Raw genomic sequence first — 23,590 nt, 5'->3', positions numbered from 1 at the left:
CTCTAAATCCTCTTCTCAATCTCTTCCTTTTCCCTTAGATGATTTTATTCACTCCTGTGAATAACTCCCCATTTTACCATAAAACCAAGCCCCTGGGGGATCCCTGGGTGGCGCAGCGGTTTGGCGCCTGCCTTTGGCCCAGGGCGCGATCCTGGAGACCCGGGATCGAATCCCACGTCGGGCTCCCGGTGCATGGAGCCTGCTTCTCCCTCTGCTTGTGTCTCTGCCTCTCTCTCTCCTCTCTGTGACTATCATAAATAAATAAATAAAAAAAATCTTAAAAAAAAAAAAACCAAGCCCCTGAACTCCTGACCATTTATATATATAAATAGGTATATATTACTTGTCTTCTATCTCACAGATATTTCCCAAACCTTGCCCCTTCCTCCAGTATTCCCTATCTCAGTGAATACTATTCCTACCTCAGTGGCTCTCTGGGGCAGAAACCCAGACATCACCCCTAACATTTCTGTGTCCTTCACTCTCACTCAGTTCTATTAAGTCTCCCCACCTTCCTAATCTCTCAAAATGGTCTTCTCTCCACTACAGGTCATTAGCCCAAACACCATCATCTCTCCCAAGATTCCTTCCACAGCATCAGCTCTTTTCTGCAGCTAGAGTGATCTTTGTAAAATGCAAATCTCTTCTCCTTTAAAAATTTTATATAGCTCCTCAACTGTCTAAAAATCATACCTGCTGGGATGCCTGGATGGCTCAGCAGTTGAGCATCTGCCTTTGGCTCAGGGTGTGATCCCACAGTCCAGGATCAAGTCCCACGTCGGGCTCCCTGCATGGAGCCTGCTTCTCCCTCTGCCTCAGTCTCTGCCTCTCTCTCTCTCTCTCTCCCTCTCTCTCTCTCTGTCTCATGAATAAATAAATAAAATCTTAAAATTAAAAAAAAAAATACCTGCCTTAACCTAATTTCAAGGTTAAACCTGCTTCTTTCCTACTCTTTCAGTTTCATCAACACCCTTCTCCCACTTTACTGGGCTTTTCAGTTTCTCCGACTCATGCTTACTCTTCAGGGTCAGAAGGCAGACGCTAGTAACAAGGTGTCTGGATTTGGACCCCAACTCAGTAGTGGACCTTGGAAACGGTTCTTTTCTTAACCTCCCTGTGCACCCGTGTCCTCACGTATGAAACAGGAATCATAACAACACCTACAAGGTTGTTGTATTAAATTCGTTAATATGTGCAAAGTAGTTTAAGAAGAAAAGAATGCCTACCTTACAGTAAGCTCCATATAAATATTAATTACATTTTTAGGCAAGTGCTAGGTGTTGGGAATGGAATGGCTTTCAGTGGGGGAGGAGGAGAAAGATATCAAAAATAATAATAATCATATCTGATACGCAGATGTGATTAGGAGGAAGTACAACGTGGAAAATCATAAGAGAACGCATAACCCAGGTATTCCTTATCCAGACCCCTTGAGCAAGCCTGAAAATCCATAGCAATGGGTGGGAAGCAGGGGGGTTCCTCCAGGCCGCAGGGGGCGCTGCAGCACCCCCAGCCGGCCAGATAAAAGGAAGTGGGAGGACGCGCTGCAAAGGTCACGTGTCCTCGCCTCTCCCGCCCCGGCGTGCACTCGCTCTCCGCCCCACGTGACGCCCGTCCTCGGGGGTGATTGGTCGGGGCGAGGCACGTGGGCAGGGGGCTCGAGGCGGGGCGGGGCGGGAGACGGGGTGGGGCCGAGGGGCGGGGCTGGAGGGGGTGTTTCGGCGCGGGGGCCGTTGGCTCCAGACAAATAAACATGGAGTCCATCTTCCACGAGAAAGTGAGTGTCCGAGTTTGGCGGGGAGCTTGCCCGCCGCGCGGTGGCCGCGGTGCGGCGCGGTGCGGGTCCTCCTGGAGAGCTGGCGGGGGCCCGAGTCGCGCATCCCAGGCCGGGCCGGGCGCGGGGGAGCTTCCTGACGTCCCCACCGCGCCCTCTGCCCGGGCCGGGGACGCCGGGGAGCTGGGAGGGACCGAGGCAGGGCCGGGGGCGCCGGGGGCACGAGAGGGGGCCGCCGGTGGGCGGGCTGTGCGCTTCCCCTCCACTTCGCTCGGCGTCTGGCCGGTCACCCCCGGCCGAGTGCCGCGCCCCTTCCTAACTCCGCCCCACGCCCCAGCCCCACTCCTGGCGGAATGAACTTTTCCTTCTCCGGGCTCCTCGACTCTGTGTTGGAACCTCTCAGACTCGGACCTTCGGGTTGTGTTCGCGTCCCCCGCACTCGGTCCAGAAGCCTGGCGCGGGCGGGGACCTGGGCTCGTCCCGTGTAGGGCCTGACACCTGGGGAGGGAGGGAGGAAATCCTGCGCGCCCCTAAACAGGGAAGTCGTCGCAGGACGTTTTGTTTCGGGATGTCTCGGTCTCGTTTCTTTGGGTGGTCGGCCCTCCCGGAGCCGAAGGGCAGACTCTCTGGGCAGGCATCGGGAGTGGGCCGGACTGGTTGTGCTGGGGCCCGCCTCGCTGTCGTCGTCTGGTTCTTGGACAACCACGCACTTTGGAGATGCCGTTTGTGGCACGTGGACAAACCCATCTTTTCTCACAGACAGTAAACATGCTTATTTGGGTGTGAGTGAAACCTTCCTCAGGACAATTTGGCACAGGATATATTGTTTCATAATAGTTTCTTGTTTGGAAAGGGCGCCTGGGGAGGCCACGGCTGAGTAGGAGCAAAGGGGTCTGATTGTGTTAAGTACTTGTCCACTGAAAAACTCACACACGTCAGATTTAAACAAATTGATAAATGGAGTGCTTTTCCTTATAGAAACGATCTTAGCACGTTTTGGGGCTGGGGTAGACCAGTTTTTAGGTGTGGGGAAGGGCTCAGTGGCATAGTTATCACTAGTCTTTTGATTGACATGATTTATGAATCTTGGACAAGAGAAATTTAGTTGCTTGACTAAGGAGATTGGATAAAGAGAACGCTATGTACACATATTTTTATTACTAATTTTCAAAAGCTTTAGTGTAGGACCAGCTGTTTCAAGTGGAAGACTTTAAACATTTCCACACCATCTCCTGAGAGCTGTATGTTTTTACAAATACTGATTGGTGGATATGGGTCACTATCTGCATAGATTTCAGTGAAGGTAACTACTGAACCACCAGATCAAAAGAAGCTGGGCTCTATCTAGCCTCATAAAGGTCTAGTTTCCTGAAGGAAGTCGCTCTCAGTTATCGACATCTGTGATCTGACGCCTTTAAAGGTACTTGAGTACAATTTACCTTTATCGTCAACTTATATGTACTCAATAGAAGGCTGGTAAGGTTTTTTGAAGCATAGTTCAAGAATGGAAAGCACCTTGTAACCATAGGGCCCATTGTCAATCTCATACATAGTCCATTCTGGGAATGTTTTAGCTTGATAGGCCATTTCCTAGCACATTCTCTTCCCCTCTGCCACACATATTTAACCTTTGCTACAGCCAGAGAACCACCTTTGGCTCTAAGGAAGCTGCGTATATAAAGATACCTGCCCATAGCAGACCTTGTAGCTACTTTCTCTTGGAATATTGGTATCCCCCATTTTCAGAGTTATCACTTTGAGTGTCCTCTCTTAAGTTAGAATGCAACAGTTGTTCAGTGATCTGTCCGCAGTGCCCAAGATAGTGCCTGGCAGATAGTAATTGCTCAATAAATATTTGAATGAATCAAGAGAGTTTCTTAAGGTTCTGAGATGTGGATGGTACTATTAATCTAACTTAAATAGTTTTTCTGTAAGTATTTTAAGCTTTGCAGGTTGTATATGGCTTCACGTATTCTTGTTTGTGTGTGTATGTCTGTGTTCCCCAACCATTAAAATCATAGAAACCTGGGCGCCTGGATGGCTCAGTCAGTCGAGCAGCTGGCTCTTGGTTTTGGCTCAGGTCATGATCTCAGGGGTTGTAGGATCCAGCCCTGAGTGGGGTTCATACTGAGCACAGAGTCGGCTTCAGATTCTTTCTCCGTGTCTCTCCCCATTTGCCTGTGCACGCTTTCTAAAATAAATAAAGATATCTTAAAATAAAAATTAAAAAAAAAATAAAAGCATAAAAACCATCCTTAGCTGCTGGAGCAGGTTGGATTTGGCTTATAGGCTAGAGTTTGCCAGCCCATAACTTTAACCTATTATTAAATGGTCACTAACTGCTGAGTATCTTGGTTTTTGTTTTAGTTCTGGAGTCTGGTATTTTTCCTTCCTTCCTTCCTTCCTTCCTTCCTTTTTTTTTTTTTTTAAGATTTATTTATTTATTTATTCATGATAGACATAGAGAGAGAGAGAGAGGCAGAGACAGAAGCAGGCTCCATGCCGGGAGCCCGACGCAGGACTCGATCCTGGGACTCCAGGATTGTGCCCTAGGCCAAAGGCAGGTGCTAAACCGCTTACCCACCCAGGGATCCCCTGGAGTCTGGTATTTTCATTGCCATTTCTGTTGCTGCCTGCTCTTGGTACAGTCACTGTGCCATCTCCATTGATACTTTTCATGTAATGTGAACTGAGAATGATAATCAAATTTGTTGGGATTGTGTTTAAAATTAATAAAAATACTTAAAAGATGCTGAGCTTTAACTTCATGATCTTCATTTTGCCCTGTGGTGATTCTGGTTCCTAATTGCCTTTAGGATATTTGAGGTTTAGGAATCCCAGATAAGTGGCTTGAGAAAGTAATAATATCACAGACTTGAAACTTTTGCTGGGTTTGAATCCTAGCTCTGCCATTTACTGCGCATACATCTTGGGCTGGTTACTTACTAAGTCTCTCTGCTCCAGTTTCCTCCTGGAAGATAGGAGGATAATAAAGTGTCTACCTCAGTTAAGCACTTGGAATGCTTCCTGGCATGTATACTGTAGATGTGCTGGCTGTTCTTGTGATTCAGATGCTTGTGTTTGCTGAGCCTCACAGTAGAGCATGAGACTTACCACTGAGATGAGATGAAGATCTGCTGGGTTGACTGTGTGGCCCTTTACATTAGGGCCATTTCTGAGCATACCCTTAGGTTTCTGCCTGGTTTCTGTTGTAATCAGTAGTATCCCCCTGCAGTGTGGGGCGTGATCCTGGAGACCCAGGATAAAGTCCCATGTCAGGCTCCCTGCATGGAGCCTGCTTCTCCCTCTGCCTGTGTCTCTGTCTCTCTGTCTCTCTCTCTCTCACAGACACACACCCTGTGTGTGTCTCTATGAATGAATAAATAAAATCTTAAAAAAAAAAAAGGAAATTTGCATTAGAACTGTTTCCAGAAAATCCAGTGTCTGGTCACTATAGTAAATAGCTCTTGGCATGTGAAATAGCTGTATCTTAGCAGAGGTTTTTTGTTATTATTTGAACCTTTTTAAGTGTAACAATCACATGTTAGGGGTACACAGATCATCATAGTACAGCTCTAAGTTCTGACAAAGTGGACACACATATGTAAATAATGCTTAGCTCAGGTAACAGAACATTACCTACATCCCATAAGCTCCACTTAGGCCCTCTTCCAGATGCTCTCCCTCCATCCCACCTTCACCCCTGCAAGGACAATCACTGTCCTGAATTCTAGCATCATAGATTAGTTTTGTCTGTTTTTGAGCTTTAGTAAATGGAATCATACAGTGTGTACGTTTTGAGACTGTCTCAGTGCTCCCTTCTGATTCTGTTGTAGACATACCCTGTATCATTTTCAGAAGCTGAATTTTGCTCCTAGAAAAATTTATTCAGGGATCCCTGGGTGGCGCAGCGGTTTAGCGCCTGCCTTTGGCCCAGGGCGCGATCCTGGAGACCCGGGATCAAGTCCCACGTCGGGCTCCCGGTGCATGGAGCCTGCTTATCCCTCTGCCTATGTCTCTGCCTCTCTCTCTCTCACTGTGTGCCTATCATAAATAAATAAAACAAAAAAATTAAAAAAGAAAAATTTATTCATCAGGAAAAATATGCGTCTTCCAGGGTTCTTTGGAGTCACCATCTATTTTTGTTTTGTTTTAGATTTTATTTATTTGACAGAAAGAGTATTGGGGGGGGGGCGGAGAGAGAGGAAGAAGCAGACTCCCTGCTGAGCTCAGAGCCCAGATACAGGGCTTCCCAGGACTCTGGGATCATGACCTGAGCCACCAAGGCTCCCCAGGGGGTCATCATCTATTGTGTAACATAGAACAAATTGCACAAGGTAAGAAAGGTTGGGTTAAGGCATAGACGATACTGGGGAAAGGGAGATCTTAGAGGACCAGGGAATAGGAGAAGAAAGTGTTCTCTTCTGCCATCCCCCTACAGAGGGGTTTGTGTTCACAGGAAGGGATCTCATCTACCAGTGAATCTTCCTTAGAAGGCAAGCATGAGAAAGTGGCATTGTTGTAGGCAGCAGGGTGATAAGCAGACTGCTCAGTGCCATGCAGCTTGGATTTAGATTTGGGGTGCTGGTTGTGTGAGAGCCATTTGCCCAGCACTTGAAGACCCTGGTGCCCATGGAAAGTTGTACTCCCTCCACCCCCCACAGTAAGAAGCCAGTGATACCGATGATTCATCCCATGGCTGCTTGGATGCAGTCCTTCTTGCTGGCTTGTCTGGAAATGAGCTCCAGGGGTGGTTTTTGGAGGTTTTGCTCATTGTACTATACTACATATACACTTTGTGCAGAGTTAGCTACAAGTCTTCATTAACCTCAAACAGGATCTTTCTTACCTGTATCAATTCTTGAGATTCTTTTGTTCATTGGTCTCAAATTCCTTTTTAGATTGAGTGGATTGTCTTGTTAAAAGAATACAAATGATCTAGGGATTAAAGTTCCTTTTCAGCATTTTAAATTTGCTGTGGAACCTCCAAAGATATGTGTGTTTTAGATACTGAAAATGAGAGATGCTAATGTTTTTATAGTTTCTAGTAAAACATGAAATTTGGCATACTTGATAGAATGATTGATGTAAATCATTCTTAAGTTTTTGATCACATAGCTAAATAATTGTAGTTTCATTAGTGGTAAAGTTGTAAGAGTTAAAAAATGAAAATTCATGTACTTAATGTTAATCATGCTTATCAAAAGCCAAAAAGGTTCAGTTTGGCTCTGTTGAGTTAATGATTAAATTCTCTTTAGAGGAAGATACTGGAAAAAAAAAAAATAGAGGAAGATACTGTACAAATCTTGTTTCACAAGTCACATTTGAATTTTTTCTTTTGGAAATATTAGCAAGAAGGCTCACTTTGTGCTCAACATTGCTTGAATAATCTATTGCAAGGAGAATATTTTAGCCCTGTGGAATTATCTTCAATTGCGCATCAGCTAGATGAAGAAGAGAGGATGAGAATGGCAGAAGGAGGAGTTACTAGTGAAGACTATCGCACATTTTTACAGGTACTGATTTTAAATTCACGAAATTGTGGTTTTTTTTTAAAATGTGGGTACTGTTTAGAAACGGATGCACCATTTTTCCTATGGGGCACTGACTTGTTAATTATAACTCTGCTCTTGACTGTATAAATGGGATTGCACAAGATGTTATTTTAAAAATGCACACTAATGACAGTTTTAATCCTTCTCTCCCCACCCTCAACCCCCGCCTCAACTACCTATCCACATTAAACAGCAGCCTTCTGGAAATATGGATGACAGTGGTTTTTTCTCTATTCAAGTAAGTAGTCACAGGCATGTACTAAGGGTTGTTTATGTCCCAGGCACTGTTCAAGCTAAGGATATGGTTGATATGAATATCTCTTCACAGCCTTTCATGATCACTGTAATGATGCGACCTTCAGAAATTCCTCCAATAGTTAGTGTCTAAGAGTATAAGATTATAAAAAAAATAAAAATCAGCTGTAGAGCACAAGGAAAAAAAACTGAAAAAAAAAGTATGAGATTAAACTCTAGAGTACTGGATTTTTATAGAGTTAAACATGAAAATTAGGATTGTAGAACCTTCATTTTATTTTATTATTTATTTTTTTAAAGTAAGCTCCATACCCAGCCTGGATCCCAACACTAGGCTTGAACTCATGACCCTGAGATCAAGACCTGAGTTGAGATCAAGAGTCAGACACTTAACTGACTGAGCCACCCCGGCACCCCCGAGCCCTCATTTCTAGATTAGGGCTTTTTGAAAGGAGATGATTTAATTTACATCTGGATGCTGATAACCATAATTCCAATAAGTCACAGTATTTCAAACTTACTACTTGTATAAATTTGAGAAAATGCAGCAGCTTACTACCTTCCATTTAAATCCGCCTACCAGGACTGTATCTCTTTATTATGGTCCATGGCTTTTGCTTGTTTTTTTTTTTTTTTTTGAAACTTACACTCCCCTTGAATTCTGTGGGTGATGGTAGATGTGCTTGTGAGATTCTTTTATCTGGGTCTTTCATTCTGTTTCTCACCCTTGGGAGGTGTGTCCAGAGTTCTTTCAGAACCTCTTCTTGGGGTGTCTGTTTCTACAGATACCTCTGTTGTACCCCCCTGTGGCTGTCCTCCTGGATTCCCCACTAAGGAGCATTTCCACCCAGCACTGTGGATGGCAGTGTGCAGCCACTGCCGCAGGGCTAGGGGAAGCTCGAGCAGGCCTGGCACCCGCCATGGCCTATTTGTGTAGAGCTGTTCTTGGTGCCCATTCACCTTTGTCCACCACATTGCATTCACTTTGTATCCAAGCTAGTGCCTGCTTCACTCCCTTCTTTGTTGGCCACCATGGAGGGCAGATAGTAGGTTTTCAGAAATCCATTTTGTTTTCTCAGACAGCTTGAAGTAATCAGATTTATTTTTTGTTCTGGTTTTCTTTCCCCCTATGAATTACAAACCCATGATAATAGAAGCTTAAAGTCTGAGAGCTTCAGTTTAAATTCCCAGGAAGAACTCCTAATAAACAAAATTTTCATCACTACTGACAGCCCAGGTTCTGAGTTGAATATAGCTTTTCTAAAGCAGGATCCATAGCAGCCAAATTATCACATGCATATATTGGACTGGTTTTAAGAATAGTACCTGCTGGATCAAATATACATCTGGATTTTTGAGGCAGTTTCATCTAGGAACTGTGTGCTTCTCTGGAACGTTCCAGAAACCTAGTGTAAATAGCACTCTTTTAATGCTATGTTTGTTCTTTATGGATTTAGTGATATATCTATACATACAAACTTTTTTAAAAACCGTAACTTTCCAGGGAAAATTATACATAAAGTACAGTTGTTTATACACTTCACATGACCACACTACTTAAATTTGGAATTGATAGTTTAGCTCATGGAAAGTTGCTTTTTTTTTCTTTTTTTTTTAAACAGGTTATAAGCAATGCCTTGAAAGTTTGGGGTTTAGAACTAATTCTCTTCAACAGTCCGGAGTATCAGAGGCTCAGGATCGATCCCATGTAAGATTTTATATTGCTTTTCCTAAATTTGACTTTTAAAGTTAGAATTTCTTAAAGAAGAAAAGTATATTTTGAATGCTTTTGTTTTGATGTTCCCGGTTTCATTCCCTTAGAATTTCCTATTATATCTTTTGGGGATGTCTATGGATATCTGCCCACTGAGCCTTCCCCACACCTCAGTGTGTGGCAGCACAGAGCTGATCCTTAAATGCTGTGTGATGCCAGTGTTTTTGCACGGCATTGCTAATCTGCAGAGAGAATTATACCGTTTTGTAATTTCTTAAAAACCAGTGATCCTTAGCTGTAAATAATCCTAATGTTTTTTATAGTACTTGCCAATAGATAAACTAAATGAATATGAACTCTACTATTTCAACTTGTGTATGTATTTTTTTTCTTTTTCTAGAAATGAAAGATCATTTATATGCAATTACAAAGAACACTGGTTTACAGTTAGAAAATTAGGGAAACAGGTAATGTTTCTCCCCTTCCCCGTCTTTCTTCTCATTTGGCATTGCATTTGCAACTAAAATGTAAAGGATTGGAAAATTAAAGATGAAGAAACTTACCAATAATGTGTATGTGGTATGGTTTCAATCTTGATAGAGATTTGCAATTTTAAAAGACAGTATCAGTTCCCCTTACAGATTTAAAACAACCATACATACTTGACTCTTGAACAACATGGGTTTGAACTACATGGGTCTGCTTATATGTGAATTTTTTTTTTAAGATTTTATTTATTCATGAGAGAGAGAGAGAGAGAGAGAGAGAGAGAGAGGCAGAGACACAGGCAGAGGGAGAAGCAGGCTCCATGTAGGACACCCGATGTGGGACTCGATCCCCGGTCTCCAGGATCATGCCCTGGGCTGAAGGCGGCGCCAAACCACTGGGCCACCAGGGCTGCCCTTATAGGTGAATTTTTTTAAAATACAGTACTGTAAATGTATTTCCCTTATGGTTTTCTTAGTAACATTTTTTTTTCTCTAGCTTTATTATAAATATTATAAGGGGCACGTAGCTGGTCGGTAGAGCATGTAACTAACTCTTAGTGTCAGAGTTGTGAGTTCAAGCCCCATGTTGGGCATGGAGCCTACTTAAAAAAAAAACCCAACAAGTGTATTATATATATACAAAATATGTGTTAATTGTTCACATTAGAAGTAAGGCATCTAGTCACCAGTAGGCTATCAGTGGTTGGGGTTTTTTGAGGAGTCAAAGTTACATGTGGATTTTTAGCTGTGCAGGGGTCAGCATCCCTCACCCCCATATTGTTCATGGGTCAGCTGCATAATTTAACTATATCATAAGAAAAACTTTCTGTTTAATGCAGTACAGATGTGGTTACTTTACCGAGTTTTATGTGATAAAGATGTTCTTCTTAACTGTGACTTTATAGATTTGTATTCAGTGTATAGTAGTAGTATCGTGAAGCCTGAAACAACATCCAGCATGAATAAATTTTTGAGTCATGTTTGCTTTAGCATATCAAGATTACTCACGTGCTAAAACACCATGTAATCTGTACATCTACATAAAGTCATTTCTTTTTTTTTTTTTCAAAAAGAACATGGAATGGGCCTTGAACAAGCCTTTTTTCAGATCAAGAAATGTACCTAAGATGTTATTTTTATAAATAATTACCAAAGAATTTCTATGTACATGATACCACAATTATTTAAAGTCCTTTTTATTAGAATTTTGAATCTTCAAAAGAGTTCTTGTAAATGATTTAATATAAAAAGAAACAAACTATTGATATGTTTAACAACATAGATGAATCTAAAAATAATTATGCTGAGTGAAAGAAGCCAGACACAAAATACTACATACTGGATGGTTCCATTTTCATAAAGATCTAGAAAATGCAAACTAATCTATAGTGACAAAGTAGAATGACCAGTGGTTGCCTGGGGATGAGGAAGGCAAGGAACAGTGAGAGAAGAGGATCGTAAGGGGTGCAAGAAACACTCTTGGTTGTGGTGAGCTTTCATGGGTGTATATGCATATGTTAAACTTCAAATTGGACATTTTAATGTGTGTGATTTCTCACATGTCAGCTACATCTCCATAAAACTGTTTTTAGAAATACTACAGAGCAAAAAGAAAATGAAATCAAGAATGAGAACATTGGATTAAATCAATAAAAGAATTCAAAGCAGAAGCCCTACTATTATCTTTTAGGTCAGCCTCCTAGAAGCAGCTTCATGTGACTTAGTTATTTCTAAAGGTCCCTTCTGAGTTATAAGAGCAAGGAAGATGGTGTGGCACAGTAGAGGCTGACCTGAGTAGGGATCAACTCTAAGGAAAACCCAGGGAGGACCATGCCATGATTATTTAACCTTTGACTTTTGTTTATATTTTTTTAAAAATATGATCCAAGTATTTGTTACTTTTTTCTATATAAAGTACTCACTGGATTTTTTTAAGATCTGAAGACTTAGGTCCCAGAAGTCCCTTTGTATTGGTTTGCATGTAAACTTACATCGTTATTTTGAGAGGTTTTAAAAATTTTAGTTCTTTAAAATTGAACTTTCAGAGCACCTGGGTGGCTCAACCAATAACAGTGTTCCACTCTTGGTTTTGGCTCAGGTCTGTATCCTGGTTTGTGAGATTGAGCCTGCTGAGCAAAGAGCTGACTTGAGGATTCTCTCCCCCGCTACCCTCTCCCCCCACTCACACATACAAACACACACTCTCTCTCAAATAAATAAATCAAAATTAAAAAAAAAAATAAGGGGAGGAGCAAGGTGGCTCAGTCGGTTAAATGTCTGCCTCTGGCTCAGGTCATGAGCCCAAGTTCTGGGATCCGGTCCAGCCCTGTGTTAGATGCCTTGCTCAGCAAGGAGCCCGCTTCTCCCTCTCTTCCTTGCTCGTGCTTTCTGTCAGTCTCTCTCTCATAAGTAAGTAAAATCTTTAAAAATTTTAAAAATTTAAATAAAAATAAGTAAAATTGAATTTTCACATTTTGAATTATCTTTGACAAATACAAGAAATGTCAAATTTTGACTTATCTTTGGCTCTATATTTTTGTTTATGGTTACATTTTTCATTATGTATTGTGTATGAGGTCCTTGTATTATGAAAAATATGATTGGAAAATGTTTTTTTCTGTGTATTGCTTTTAATTCCAGTATAGTTAGCATACAGTGTTTATATTAGTTTCAGGTGTACAATATAGTAATTCAATAATTCTGTACATCACTCAGTGCTCATCACAAGTATGCTCTTACCTCTTCACCTGCTTCACCCATCCACCCGTCCCTTCCCCTCTGGTAACCCTCAGTTTGTTCTCTGTAGTTAAGAGTCTGTCTTTTGGTTTGTTTCTTTTTTCTTTGTACCTTTGTTCTGTTTCTTAAATACCACATATGAGTGAAATCATACATTATTTGTCTTTCTCTGACTTATTTCACTTAGCATTATATTTTCTAGATCCATCCATGTTGCAAATGGCAAGATTTCATTCTTTTTTAAAATAATTATTTAGAGAGAGAGAGAGAGAGCATGCACACACAAGTGGGGGGGAGAGGGAGAGGGAGAGAGAATCTCAGAGTCTGAGCTGGGTGCAGAGCCCAAGTTGGGGCTTGATCCCATGACCATGAGATCATGACCTGAGCTGAAATCAAGAGTCAGATGTTTAACTGAGTGAGCCACTCAGGTGCCCCAAGATGTCATTCCTTTTTGTGGCTAATATTCCTGTGTTTGTGTGTGTGTGTGTGTGTGTGTGTGTATATTTATCTTCTATCTTTATCCATTCATCTGTTGGTGGACACTTGGGCTGCTTCCATAATTTGGCTATTGTAAATAATGCTGCATTAAACATAGAGGGGCATATATCTTTTCAAATTAGTGTTTTAGGATTCTTTGGGTAAATGCCCAGTAATGGAATTACTGAATCATAGGATAGTTCTATTTTTAATTTTTTGAGGGACCTCCATACTGTTTTCCATAGTGGCTGTACCATTTTACATTCCCAACAGTGTGCAAGGGTTCCTCTTTTGCCACATCCTTGTTAGCCCTTGTTTCTTTTGTTTTTGATTTTAGCCATTCTGACAAGTGATATCTCACGGTAGTTTGGATATGCATTTCTGTGATGATGAGCATATTTTACGTGTCTGTTTGCCATCTATATGTTGTCTTTGGAGAAATGGATGACTGGAAAAGCATTCTCTGCCAAAATCAAGGAAGAGTAGTCAGTCATAATGCTGACGGGAACTTTTCAAACTTCCTTATCTTGTGGGTTAAATTAGGACTCTTATGAAGTAGTGACTAAATGATTTTAATTACATGTGATAGTGGCTTAGTGGCTTAGTGATGTTTATAAAATCAATTGGCAATTATAGAAGTTCTCTTCCTGGAATGTCCAGTTCTCTCACAATTGAAATCTTTTAACATTTTATTTATTTATTTTAGAGAGAGAGTGTGAGCACACAAGCAGGGGGAGGGGCAGAGGGAGAGGATTCTTGAGCAGACTCTGCACTGAGTGTAGAGCCTGACACAAAGCTCGTTCCCATGGTCCTAAGATCATGACCTGAGCTGAAATCAAGAGTCGAATGCTTAACTGACTGAGCCACCAAGGCAACCCTGAAATCTTTTAACCAAAATTATCAGCAGTGGGAAAACTTTGTGTAGCTTCATTTTTCTTCAGCATACTGTGATTAGGATTTTTTGTTGGGCTGATACTTTGAAAAAAGATTTAATTATAACCTATCAATAAAGATACTTTAAAGTATTATCAGTATCTATGCTCTTTTGTGGGGTGGGAGATTTAAAATTTATGACTTAAAGCAAAATTTTATTTTTGAAAAAGCATTTTGAAACATTTAATACTGATAAATCTGCAACATTTATTTCAGTTCTTAAAAATCACATTATTTAATGCTTTTAAAAAATCTTAATTTGACAGATTTTTGCTGTTTAGTCTTAATAAATTTAGGTGGGTTATATTCTTAACATGTTAAAACTTCCTCATTACTTACAATGTACATTAACTTAAATATTTATGATTTCTTTTCAGTGGTTCAACTTGAATTCTCTCTTGACGGGTCCAGAATTAATATCAGACACATACCTTGCACTTTTCCTAGCTCAATTACAACAGGAAGGTAAATAAAGACTGAAATTTTTATAATGTTATCTTTCAAGGGAGCTAAATTAACTCTATTGGGTGTAAGTATAATAATAATTGTTTATAGCAGTGAAATCATCTTTATGTTTTACTTGGTGAATGTTAATCTGTGATTTGGAGACACTGTCCAGGTAGAGTTTTCACTGACTCTTGGCCCTCCGCCTGAGGAGTGCGCTTCCTTCACCCCACTAAGTTATGGCTCTTCCAGACCCCATAGATCCCATGACTAAGAGTGGGGGGTGGGTATTCTTCTGACTTCTTCTTGCCCCTTCCAGGACACTATTCTTCCCTAAAAACTCCAGCTCCTTTAACATACCTGACACTAGAAAAAAAATTTAAAAACTAAAAGGAAACACCTGACAGTAGAATAAACTTTCCCTCTTACTCTTTTGCATTCATCTGTGATCATCCTTTTCCTTGGAAGATTTTGGGGTCTGACTTAACTGTTTTCTCTCAACTTGGACTCTCATCATTGTTAGTGATTTCTACATCAAAAATCCATCCAGTTCAGTACCTTGCTTTTTATTTTCAAAGAATATTTTCTTCACTCTTGCCTTGCTATTACCAATAACTGTACCATCTTCAAATCCCAGTCACATTTTACTCTTTGATAATTGTCTTCTGTCTTTACACTATATTTTCTCTGTTTTTCCGTATCCAACAATTCTTTTTTTTTTTTTTAATTTTTATTTATTTATGATAGTCACAGAGAGAGAGAGAGGGGCAGAGACATAGGCAGAGGGAGAAGCAGGCTCCATGCACCGGGAGCCTGATGTGGGATTCGATCCCGGGTCTCCAGGATCGCGCCCTGGGCCAAAGGCAAGCGCCAAACCGCTGCGCCACCCAGGGATCCCTCCAACAATTCTTTATTTAAACTCTACCCAACATTCCTCTTACATCTATAGTTCTGTCTGAACCTGCTTATTTCTGTAACCCATCATTATAATCAATCTGATGTATTCCTCGACTTCTTTTTCCTTCCTTTCATCGTACTTCCATGACAAATGCCAGCCCTGGTTAAAGTCAGATCTTGGGTTTGTTCATTCCTGCATCAGAGTAGCAGAACATGGTTACAGAATAACATAAATTAGGATGGCTGATTTTGCTTTAAATATATGATCACAAGTTTCAGAGGATCCTTTAGGGCTGCTTGACATTCCTACTGTGTTTTTGTAGTAAGTTCACTTGCCTCTCTCCAAGGTGCTTATTTCCCAGTGCATCTCTTTAAACCTCTGATCACTCCCCTCTCCCTGACTCCTAGCTTGTGGCTTGTCTTTATATTCTGATAAAACAGAAGCAATGAAAAGAGAACTTGCCCATCTTTCTACCAGCAAATGTGTCAGCTTGCTTCTATGTCAGCCTGTGCGTTGAGCCCTAGTAAAGTAGCTAGTAGGTGAATTGTGCCCTGCTCCTGACCCAGACCATCCTGTCTACTGTGGGGTGGGATCCCAGCTCCTCTCACTTATTCAGTATCTTTGCTTCTGCATTTGTCTACTTTCCTGCATTTGTCACTTCACCCCCTTTTTCTGTATTACTTCTATCAGCAGAGATTAAACCCTTTGTTTCTATTGACCAAAAATGAAAAAGTCTCTCTTGACTCCAGAGAAGTCCAGCTACCTGCCATTTTTATTTTCTTCTTAGACTCACCTCACCTCTTATTGTCTCCTGTTACTGAACTCATTCCAGTCACAATCATAATGAGCACAATCACTGTCATAATGAGCATTTAACCAAAAAGCCTTCTTCCAAGGTCACCGGTGACCTCCACATTTGTATTTCAATCTCAGTCTTCCTTTTATTGGACCTCATCTACTTAAGGGCATAGTTGATGATCCCCTCATGTGGATGGTACAGAATAAAACTTTTTCATTGAAAATTTCAAACGGAAAGTAGAGAAAATGTGATGAATTCTCATATATCCTTTACCCAGCTTCAACAATTATTTCATGTCCAATCTTGTTACACTTTTTCCTCCCCTGGCTTATTTTGAGCATCTTATTTTTTCTGTGAATTTATTTGAATTAAAGTATTTCAAAGCAAGCACTCTTAAATACATAGCCTCAATGCTACAAGCATACAAAAAATTTAGGCACAATGCTTTAATAACATCAAAGATGCCATCAGTGTTCATATTTCCAATCTCTTTGATTGTGTATTGAGATTTTTTCACTTTAGTCAGGTTGAAATAATTATTAATTAATGCAATTAATTGCATTGATTGATGTCCTCCAAGTCTACAGGTTTCCTCTTTTTTTTCCCCTTGATTTATTTTTAAATAAATTTTTTATTTAGGATTTTATTTATTTATTCATGAGAGACACACAGAGAGGCAGAGACACAGGCAGAGAGAGAGGCAGGCTCCATGCAGGGAGCCTGATGTGGGACTCAACCCCGAGACCCCAGGACCACGCCCTGGGCCGAAGGCAGGCACTAAACTGCTGAGCCATCCAGGGATCCCCCTGTTTTTTTGGTTTTTTTTTTTTGTTTGTTTGTTTTTTGTAAGAAATGGGTCGTTCTTTCCCATGCTCTGAATTTTGCTGATAACATCTTTATTTTTCTCAGAGCCCTGGATACCCAACAGACTGGCCTTTTAGAGTTTGAGACTTGATCAGATTCAGATTAATTTGAGGGCAAGGTGGGGAGACAGTGGAGCACTTCACAGATGGTGTGACACTTGATGTCTTTGTGATTTGAGCAACTACTGATGTTGAGTTCCTAGATTGATGCAAATTGGTGGTGGTAGATTTTATCATGCCTTCCTGTATTAGCTGGATACTTGTACACAGATAAAATTTGATCAGTGATTTGATTCTCCTAAAGTATAGTTTTTTTGTTTTAAAGATTTTATTTATTTATTTATTTATTTATTTTTTAAAAGATTTATTTATTTATTTATTCAGAGAGAGCGAAAGAGAGGCAGAGACACAGGCAGAGAGAGAAGCAGGCTCCATGCAGGGAGCCCAATGTGGGACTTGATCCCAGGTCTCCAGGATCACACCCCGGGCTGCAGGCGGCGCTAAACTGCTGCGCCACCGGGGCTGCCCTATTTATTTATTAATGAGACGCACAGAGAGAGGCAGAAACACAGGCAGAGGTAGAAGCCTGCTCCCCATTGGTTTCTTGCCCGTTTAATAATAATGTTTAAAAATCAGTCTGGGTACTCTTGTGCTTACTGCTACTGGGTTTGTTGTCATGTTGTTCTTTCCAATTTACGTTTAGGATTATAGTATATTTACATTTTTGATTTCATGTACTAGTATGTTTTTTTCTTTCATGCCTAAACCTTGGTTCCTGAGTATACCCTTCCTTCTTGAAATACTGTCCACACTTGGGTTTCAAATCTGATGCCAGATTTGATCCCAAGATCTTGGGATCATGACCTGAGTCAAAGGCAGATGCTCAACCACTGAACCACCTGGGTGCCCCTGAAGTTTAGTTCTTCTGGGAGAAATAGGAAAAATGTTTCTTCATTTTATCGCTTTTAAAGATGAGTTGGGTTCATCAGTGTCCTTCCTCCAAAGGTAACCAGTTAGTTTGGGGTTTTTGTATGTTACGGTGAACTAATCCATAAAACATACTTTGTGTGTTTTGGTTTATTGTCATTATTATTCCTATTGATACTAAGCTTGTCCCATGTAGACCAAGGAGAGCCTTTTTTTTTTTTAATGAATTAATTTTTTATTGGTGTTCAATTTACCAACATACAGAATAACACCCAGTGCTCATCCCGTCAAGTGTCCCCCTCAGTGCCCGTCACCCATTCACCCCCACCCCCCGCCCCAAGGAGAGCCTTTTGAAGTTGACTCCTAAGTTTCCAAAATGACTGCTGTAGCTTTTTGAAGACTTTCTCAAAAGGCAAGGTGTTTCAAGCTTACCTTGTATGTTTCTTGCCCGTTTAATAATAATGTTTAAAAATCAGTCTGGGTACTCTTGTGCTTACTGCTACTGGGTTTGTTGTCATGTTGTTCTTTCCAATTTACGTTTAGGATTATAGTATATTTACATTTTTGATTTCATGTACTAGTATGTTTTTTTCTTTCATGCCTAAACCTTGGTTCCTGAGTATACCCTTCCTTCTTGAAATACTGTCCACACTTGGGTTTCAGGCCACTATGCTCTGGTTTTCCTCATATCTTGTTGGCTGCTTCTTTCAGATTCCTTTTGTGGGTCTTATTCTCTTGGTAGTCTGTTGTGATGAAGTGACCCAGAGGTCAGTCCTTGGACAATTTCTTGATTATGTGCTGTACTATTATTTTAAATATCATCTCTAAAAAAATCAGTATGCCTGTAATTCCCATATTTTATCTTCTGTCTACACATCTATCCTGAACACCAAACTCATCACATTGACCTCTCCACTTGGGAAGTCCAGAAAGCATTTTAAATTGAACATGTCTGCAAAGGCTGGTTTTTCTTCTCCCAGTATATTCTGTCCGTCAGGTTTTCTGCCTTAGTAAGTAAGGGTCTCTCTTGCATTCCAGTTCCTATATGTTACATTGATAAAGAAGCTCAGAGTACTTTTTAAACAATGGAATGCATGTTACAGCACTCCTCTCTCTTCATCCTTCAGTCTCTTAACAGCATACTTAGAGTGGAAGCTAACCCCTTGAAGTATTTATTTACTATGCCACCTGAACAAGACAAGTTTTCTTTTTTTCTTAAAGATCTATTTTTGTTTGTTTGTTTGTTTATTTATTTATTTATTTATTTATTTATTCATGATAGACATAGAGAGAGAAGAGAGGCTGAGACATAGGCAGAGGGAGAAGCAGGCTCCATGCAGGGAGCCCGAGGCGGGATTTGATCTTGGGACTCCAGGATTGCACCCTGGGCCAAAGGCAGGCGCTAAACTGCTGAGCCACCCAGGGATCCCCTGAACAAGACAGTTTCTGATACTCCTGATGCTCTTCATGGAATGCCATGGTGCGGACACGTTTACTTTAATATCTGGAAACAGTTTTACTGCCATAAAACATGCTAGACCATCTAAACTCTGAACACATTTGTCCTTATTTTAAAAAAGTACATTAGTCATATTATGTCCGTGTTCAAAACATAAAGGTTAATGTACTGTTTTGAATTTTTCGATTAACAGTTGTTTTGAGCTTTGTTCATTTGTTTTGTTATCTTTTAATGCTCACAAAGGATATCCAGTAATAAGTACCAGAGTTTAAGAAAAACTTATGGTAGATAAGCTTAAATTGATTAGAATGACTTAGGTATAGTCCACCCGTGTTCAGTTTTTGTGTGGAGTATTTAGCTGTGAAAACTCTAGCTTTCTAGAATCATATTTATAAAAAATTACGCTGAATCAGTGTAATTCTTTGAAAATATGAACCACATCATCAACACCTTGACCTGATTCTCAGCGTTGGATTCCCAGCTCCTGTTTTCCGTGAGAGGAGTGTGGATGTGTCAGGGTTGTGGGGGCAGCTATTTCTACAGATGATTGGTTTAACCCATATTTCACATTATTACACACATTATATGATTATGTCCTCATGACAGTCCTCTGAGGGAGGTACCGTATCATCAGCATCAGACAATACTCAGTCTTGGAATTGGAAGAGGTAGGATCAAAGCCCTGGCCATCTGATTCCAAATTCCTTGCTCTTCTCCACTCTGTTACTCACCTCTCTATTACATTTAGTGATTAGTCTCCTTGGTCATGCACTGTTTTGGTAGGGCCCTTTGCAGACATTATTTCATTCACAGTCACACTATGAGGTGGCTCTTCCCATCTTACAGATGGAAAAAGTGGGGCTTAGAGACTTTCAATAGTTTGGATCACTCTGCCAGTAAGTGAAAGAACCATTACCTGAACCCAGCTCTTTCTCACTCTTCAGCTTGTATTCTTTCCACTATACTGTGTTGCCTTTCTATCTGTTATCATTTTAAATCTATTTTTAATCTCTTACTAGCTGTTTTAGTTTATTTTTGCCTCTTTTTTAGGTTATTCTATATTTGTTGTTAAGGGTGATCTGCCAGATTGTGAAGCTGACCAACTTCTACAGATGATCAGGGTCCAACAGATGCAGAGACCAAAACTTATTGGAGAAGAATTAGCACAACTAAAAGAACAGAGGTAAAATAAATCCTGCAGCATGGAGTATATGATAGTATTTCTTTACAAGAATTATATTTTATATTTCTATTCTTTTCTTTTTTTTTAAGATTTTGTTAAGTAATCTCTACATCTAACATGGGGCTTGAACTCAGAACCATGAGAACAAGAGTCTCTTGCTTTACTGACTGAGCCAGCTAAGTGCCCCAGGAATTATATTTTCATGCTTATATTGGATGGATATACACAAAGTACATTGGTTCTTTTATGGTTGGTGATTTTTTTTTCTTCTTTAGACCTCTTATATTTTTAGTGAAGTTTTCTGGTTTAAACTTGACTCTTTGAATTACTTAATTAGCTTATATGCACATCATAGCACAATTTTTATGCTATTAGATTATCAGAAAATGTTTAATTTTTGACTTATATAAAATCTTGGTGGGGAGGCTGGCTGGCTCAATTGGTGAAGCATGTGACTCTTTTTTTTTTAATAATAAATCTATTTTTTATTGGTGTTCAATTTGCCAACATACAGAATAACACCCAGTGCTCATCCCGTCAAGTGCCCCCCTCAGTGCCCGTCACCCATTCACCCCCACCCCCTGCCCTCCTCCCCTTCCACCACCCCTAGTTCATTTCCCAGAGTTAGGAGTCTTTATGTTCTGTCTCCCTTTCTGATATTTCCTGCCCATTTCTTCTCCCTTCCCTTCTATTCCCTTTCACTATTATTTATATTCCCCAAATGAATGAGACCATATAATGTTTGTCCTTCTCCAATTGACTTATTTCACTCAGCATAATACCCTCCAGCATGTGACTCTTGAACTTGTGGTTGTAAGTTCAAGCACCATGTTGGGTGTAGAGATTACTTAAAAATAAAATCTTAAAAAATATTTTAAAAATCTTTTCACTTATAAATGTCTGTGTTTTTTCTAAAATAGAAAACTGGAAAAAATAATAAAATAGAAGAATGGTCTACAGTTACTCTCTGGTTTTGTTCTTTAGAGTCCAGAAAACAGATCTGGAACGAGCCTTAGAAGCAAACGATGGATCAGGCATGTTAGATGAAGATGAGGAAGATTTGCAGAGGGCTCTGGCACTAAGTCGCCAAGAAATTGACATGGAAGATGAAGAAGCAGATCTCCGCAGGGCTATTCAGCTCAGTATGCAAGGTATCTGCATGTGGATGTGTTGTTGAAGAATTGATTCAGATTATTCTTAGTTACCCTGAAAGTTAATATATTGTTAATAAAGGTTCTTTGACAATTACTACAGAAACAATAACTATGTACATACGATCAGGTAGGTATTTTAGCTTTCTTACAAATAACTTTTTACAACCTAAGTTATATTAGGACTAGTTAAATTTTTTAAAGATTTTTTTATTTAAGAGAGGGAGCCACAGAGAGAGCACAAGTTGGGGGGAAGAGCAGAAGGAGAGGGAGAAGCAGACTCTGAGCAGGGAGTGAGACATTGGGCTCCATCCTGGGACTCCAGGATCATGACCTAAGCCAAGGGCAGACAGACGTTTAACCAACTGAGCCACCCAGGTGCCCCTGACTACTTATATTTTTATTCTGGTTTTTCTGTTTGGTTATAATACTATACTAACAACAATAAATGGAGCTTAATCTTTAGAGAAGAATCTTTTAAAGAAGGGGAGGCTCTTTCCCAGACCAGCTATTTTGTAAATGTATGCTGTTGGATACAAAGGAAGGCCTGGGTAGAAAATATTTTAAAAGTCTACCACTTGGTGTACAACATAACAACTTAAGCTCACTTTGATGGGCCCACCTTGATAGTGACAGAAGCCCACCAGCAGAAGAGAATAAAAATGCCCCTAGATGGGCAGGCCTGGTGGCTCAGCAGTTTAGTGCCGCCTTCAGCCCGGGGCCTGATCCTGGAGACCTGGGATCAAGTCCCAATGTCAGGCTCACTGCATGGAGCCTGTTTCTCCCTCTGCCTGTATCTCTGCCCCCCACCCCTCAGGAATAAATAAATAAAATATTAAAAAAAAAAAAAAAGATGTATCCCCTAGGGAATCCAGGCAGAGGGACTTGTCCAGAACGTAGCCTCAGAGAGGCCTCTGAAAGGTATGGGTGATTTTCTTTGGCAGTTTTGTTTTCATCTAATTAACATGAATTTCCCTTTTACTTAATGAGATTACTCAGTGGAATTTTTCAAATATCTAAGTAAAATTGAGGTTCCATTAATATAAAGGTTATCCTTTTTATCCTGAATTCTCTTGCCTCCTGGCATACCTTGGAGTGCTTCATATATGCAATCCCATTTTTAATTCATAGAGCTCTGCTGGACTAGCCCAATAATGAACAGAACAGCTATTTAAATTTTAGATATTTTCATGTCCTTCGTTTTTCTTCCTGCTTTATTACATGATCGATGCAGGATCTCTGATTGGTGCAGTTATTTAGTGAGAACACACTTAAGTTGGTGTAGCATGCAAGTATTTTAGGATAGAGGAATACAGAGAATGGGTTTACTGTTACCCACTTTAAATTGCTTCTAGTTGAAAGTACCGATTCATTGCTAGCAAGTTAAAGAGGGCATGCAAGCGTGGTGTTAATGGCTCTTCCTACCTGGTTGGTTGTTGGACTTACATCCTCACACCTGCTATATCACAGATGGATGTGGACACAGGTTATATTTGAACTGCCTTATTCAGATTTGTCCTTGAGAGTTTCAGAGCCTGCCTTATATTTATAGAATAGTAGCACAATATTTTTAAGAAGAAAACTTTTCAAAAACTTGCCCAAATAAATATAAACATAGTGTTGCTCAAATTGGTAAGTAAAATGATTGGTTTTTTGTTCTGTTTTCTTTTGTTTTCAGGGAGTTCCAGAAGTATATCTCAAGATACTCCACAGACATCAGGTATACATCTTACTTCAGAAGAGCTACGGAAGAGAAGAGAAGCCTACTTTGAAAAGTAAAGTAGTTAGTACAATATTAAAATTGCGTATTTAATGTATACTTTGTTTTGTCTACAGTTTATACACACAGAGCTTTGGCTTAAACTATTTTATTTAGGATTCTCTCCTTTTAAGAGATTGTTACCACCTGAACCATGAACATCTGTGTGTTTTTT

At 40.2% G+C, this 23,590-nt stretch overlaps 1 protein-coding gene across 13 annotated transcripts in view; it reads left to right on the top strand.

Moving 5' to 3' along the window:
• The first annotated feature begins 1,676 nt into the window (after positions 1-1,676).
• Positions 1,677-23,590, top strand: part of ATXN3 (ataxin 3) — a 35,710-nt gene continuing 13,796 nt past the window's right edge. For 3 of the 13 annotated variants that reach the window (XR_003233130.2, XM_072761159.1, XM_025985574.2), the window contains exons 1-9: positions 1,689-1,777; positions 7,126-7,290; positions 7,523-7,567; positions 9,207-9,292; positions 9,699-9,765; positions 14,310-14,397; positions 20,373-20,505; positions 21,490-21,656; positions 23,335-23,431. Coding sequence is in view for 11 of the 13 variants with exons in the window: in XM_072761159.1 (XP_072617260.1) it covers positions 1,754-1,777; positions 7,126-7,290; positions 7,523-7,567; positions 9,207-9,292; positions 9,699-9,765; positions 14,310-14,397; positions 20,373-20,505; positions 21,490-21,656; positions 23,335-23,431 (872 nt within the window). In the remaining 2 variants the exon portion in view is untranslated. Of the gene's footprint in view, positions 1,778-7,125; positions 7,291-7,522; positions 7,568-9,206; positions 9,293-9,698; positions 9,766-14,309; positions 14,398-20,372; positions 20,506-21,489; positions 21,657-23,334; positions 23,432-23,590 lie in introns of those variants that run through there. The other 10 variants (XM_072761160.1, XM_025985570.2, XM_072761163.1 and 7 more) reach the window with 8 other exon arrangements.

This window comes from Vulpes vulpes, chromosome 6 (genome assembly GCF_048418805.1).
Source record: "Vulpes vulpes isolate BD-2025 chromosome 6, VulVul3, whole genome shotgun sequence".
NCBI lineage: Eukaryota > Metazoa > Chordata > Mammalia > Carnivora > Canidae > Vulpes > Vulpes vulpes.
The sequence above is the reverse complement of the archived record's forward strand: the minus strand, read 5'-3'. Positions and strand labels throughout refer to the sequence as shown.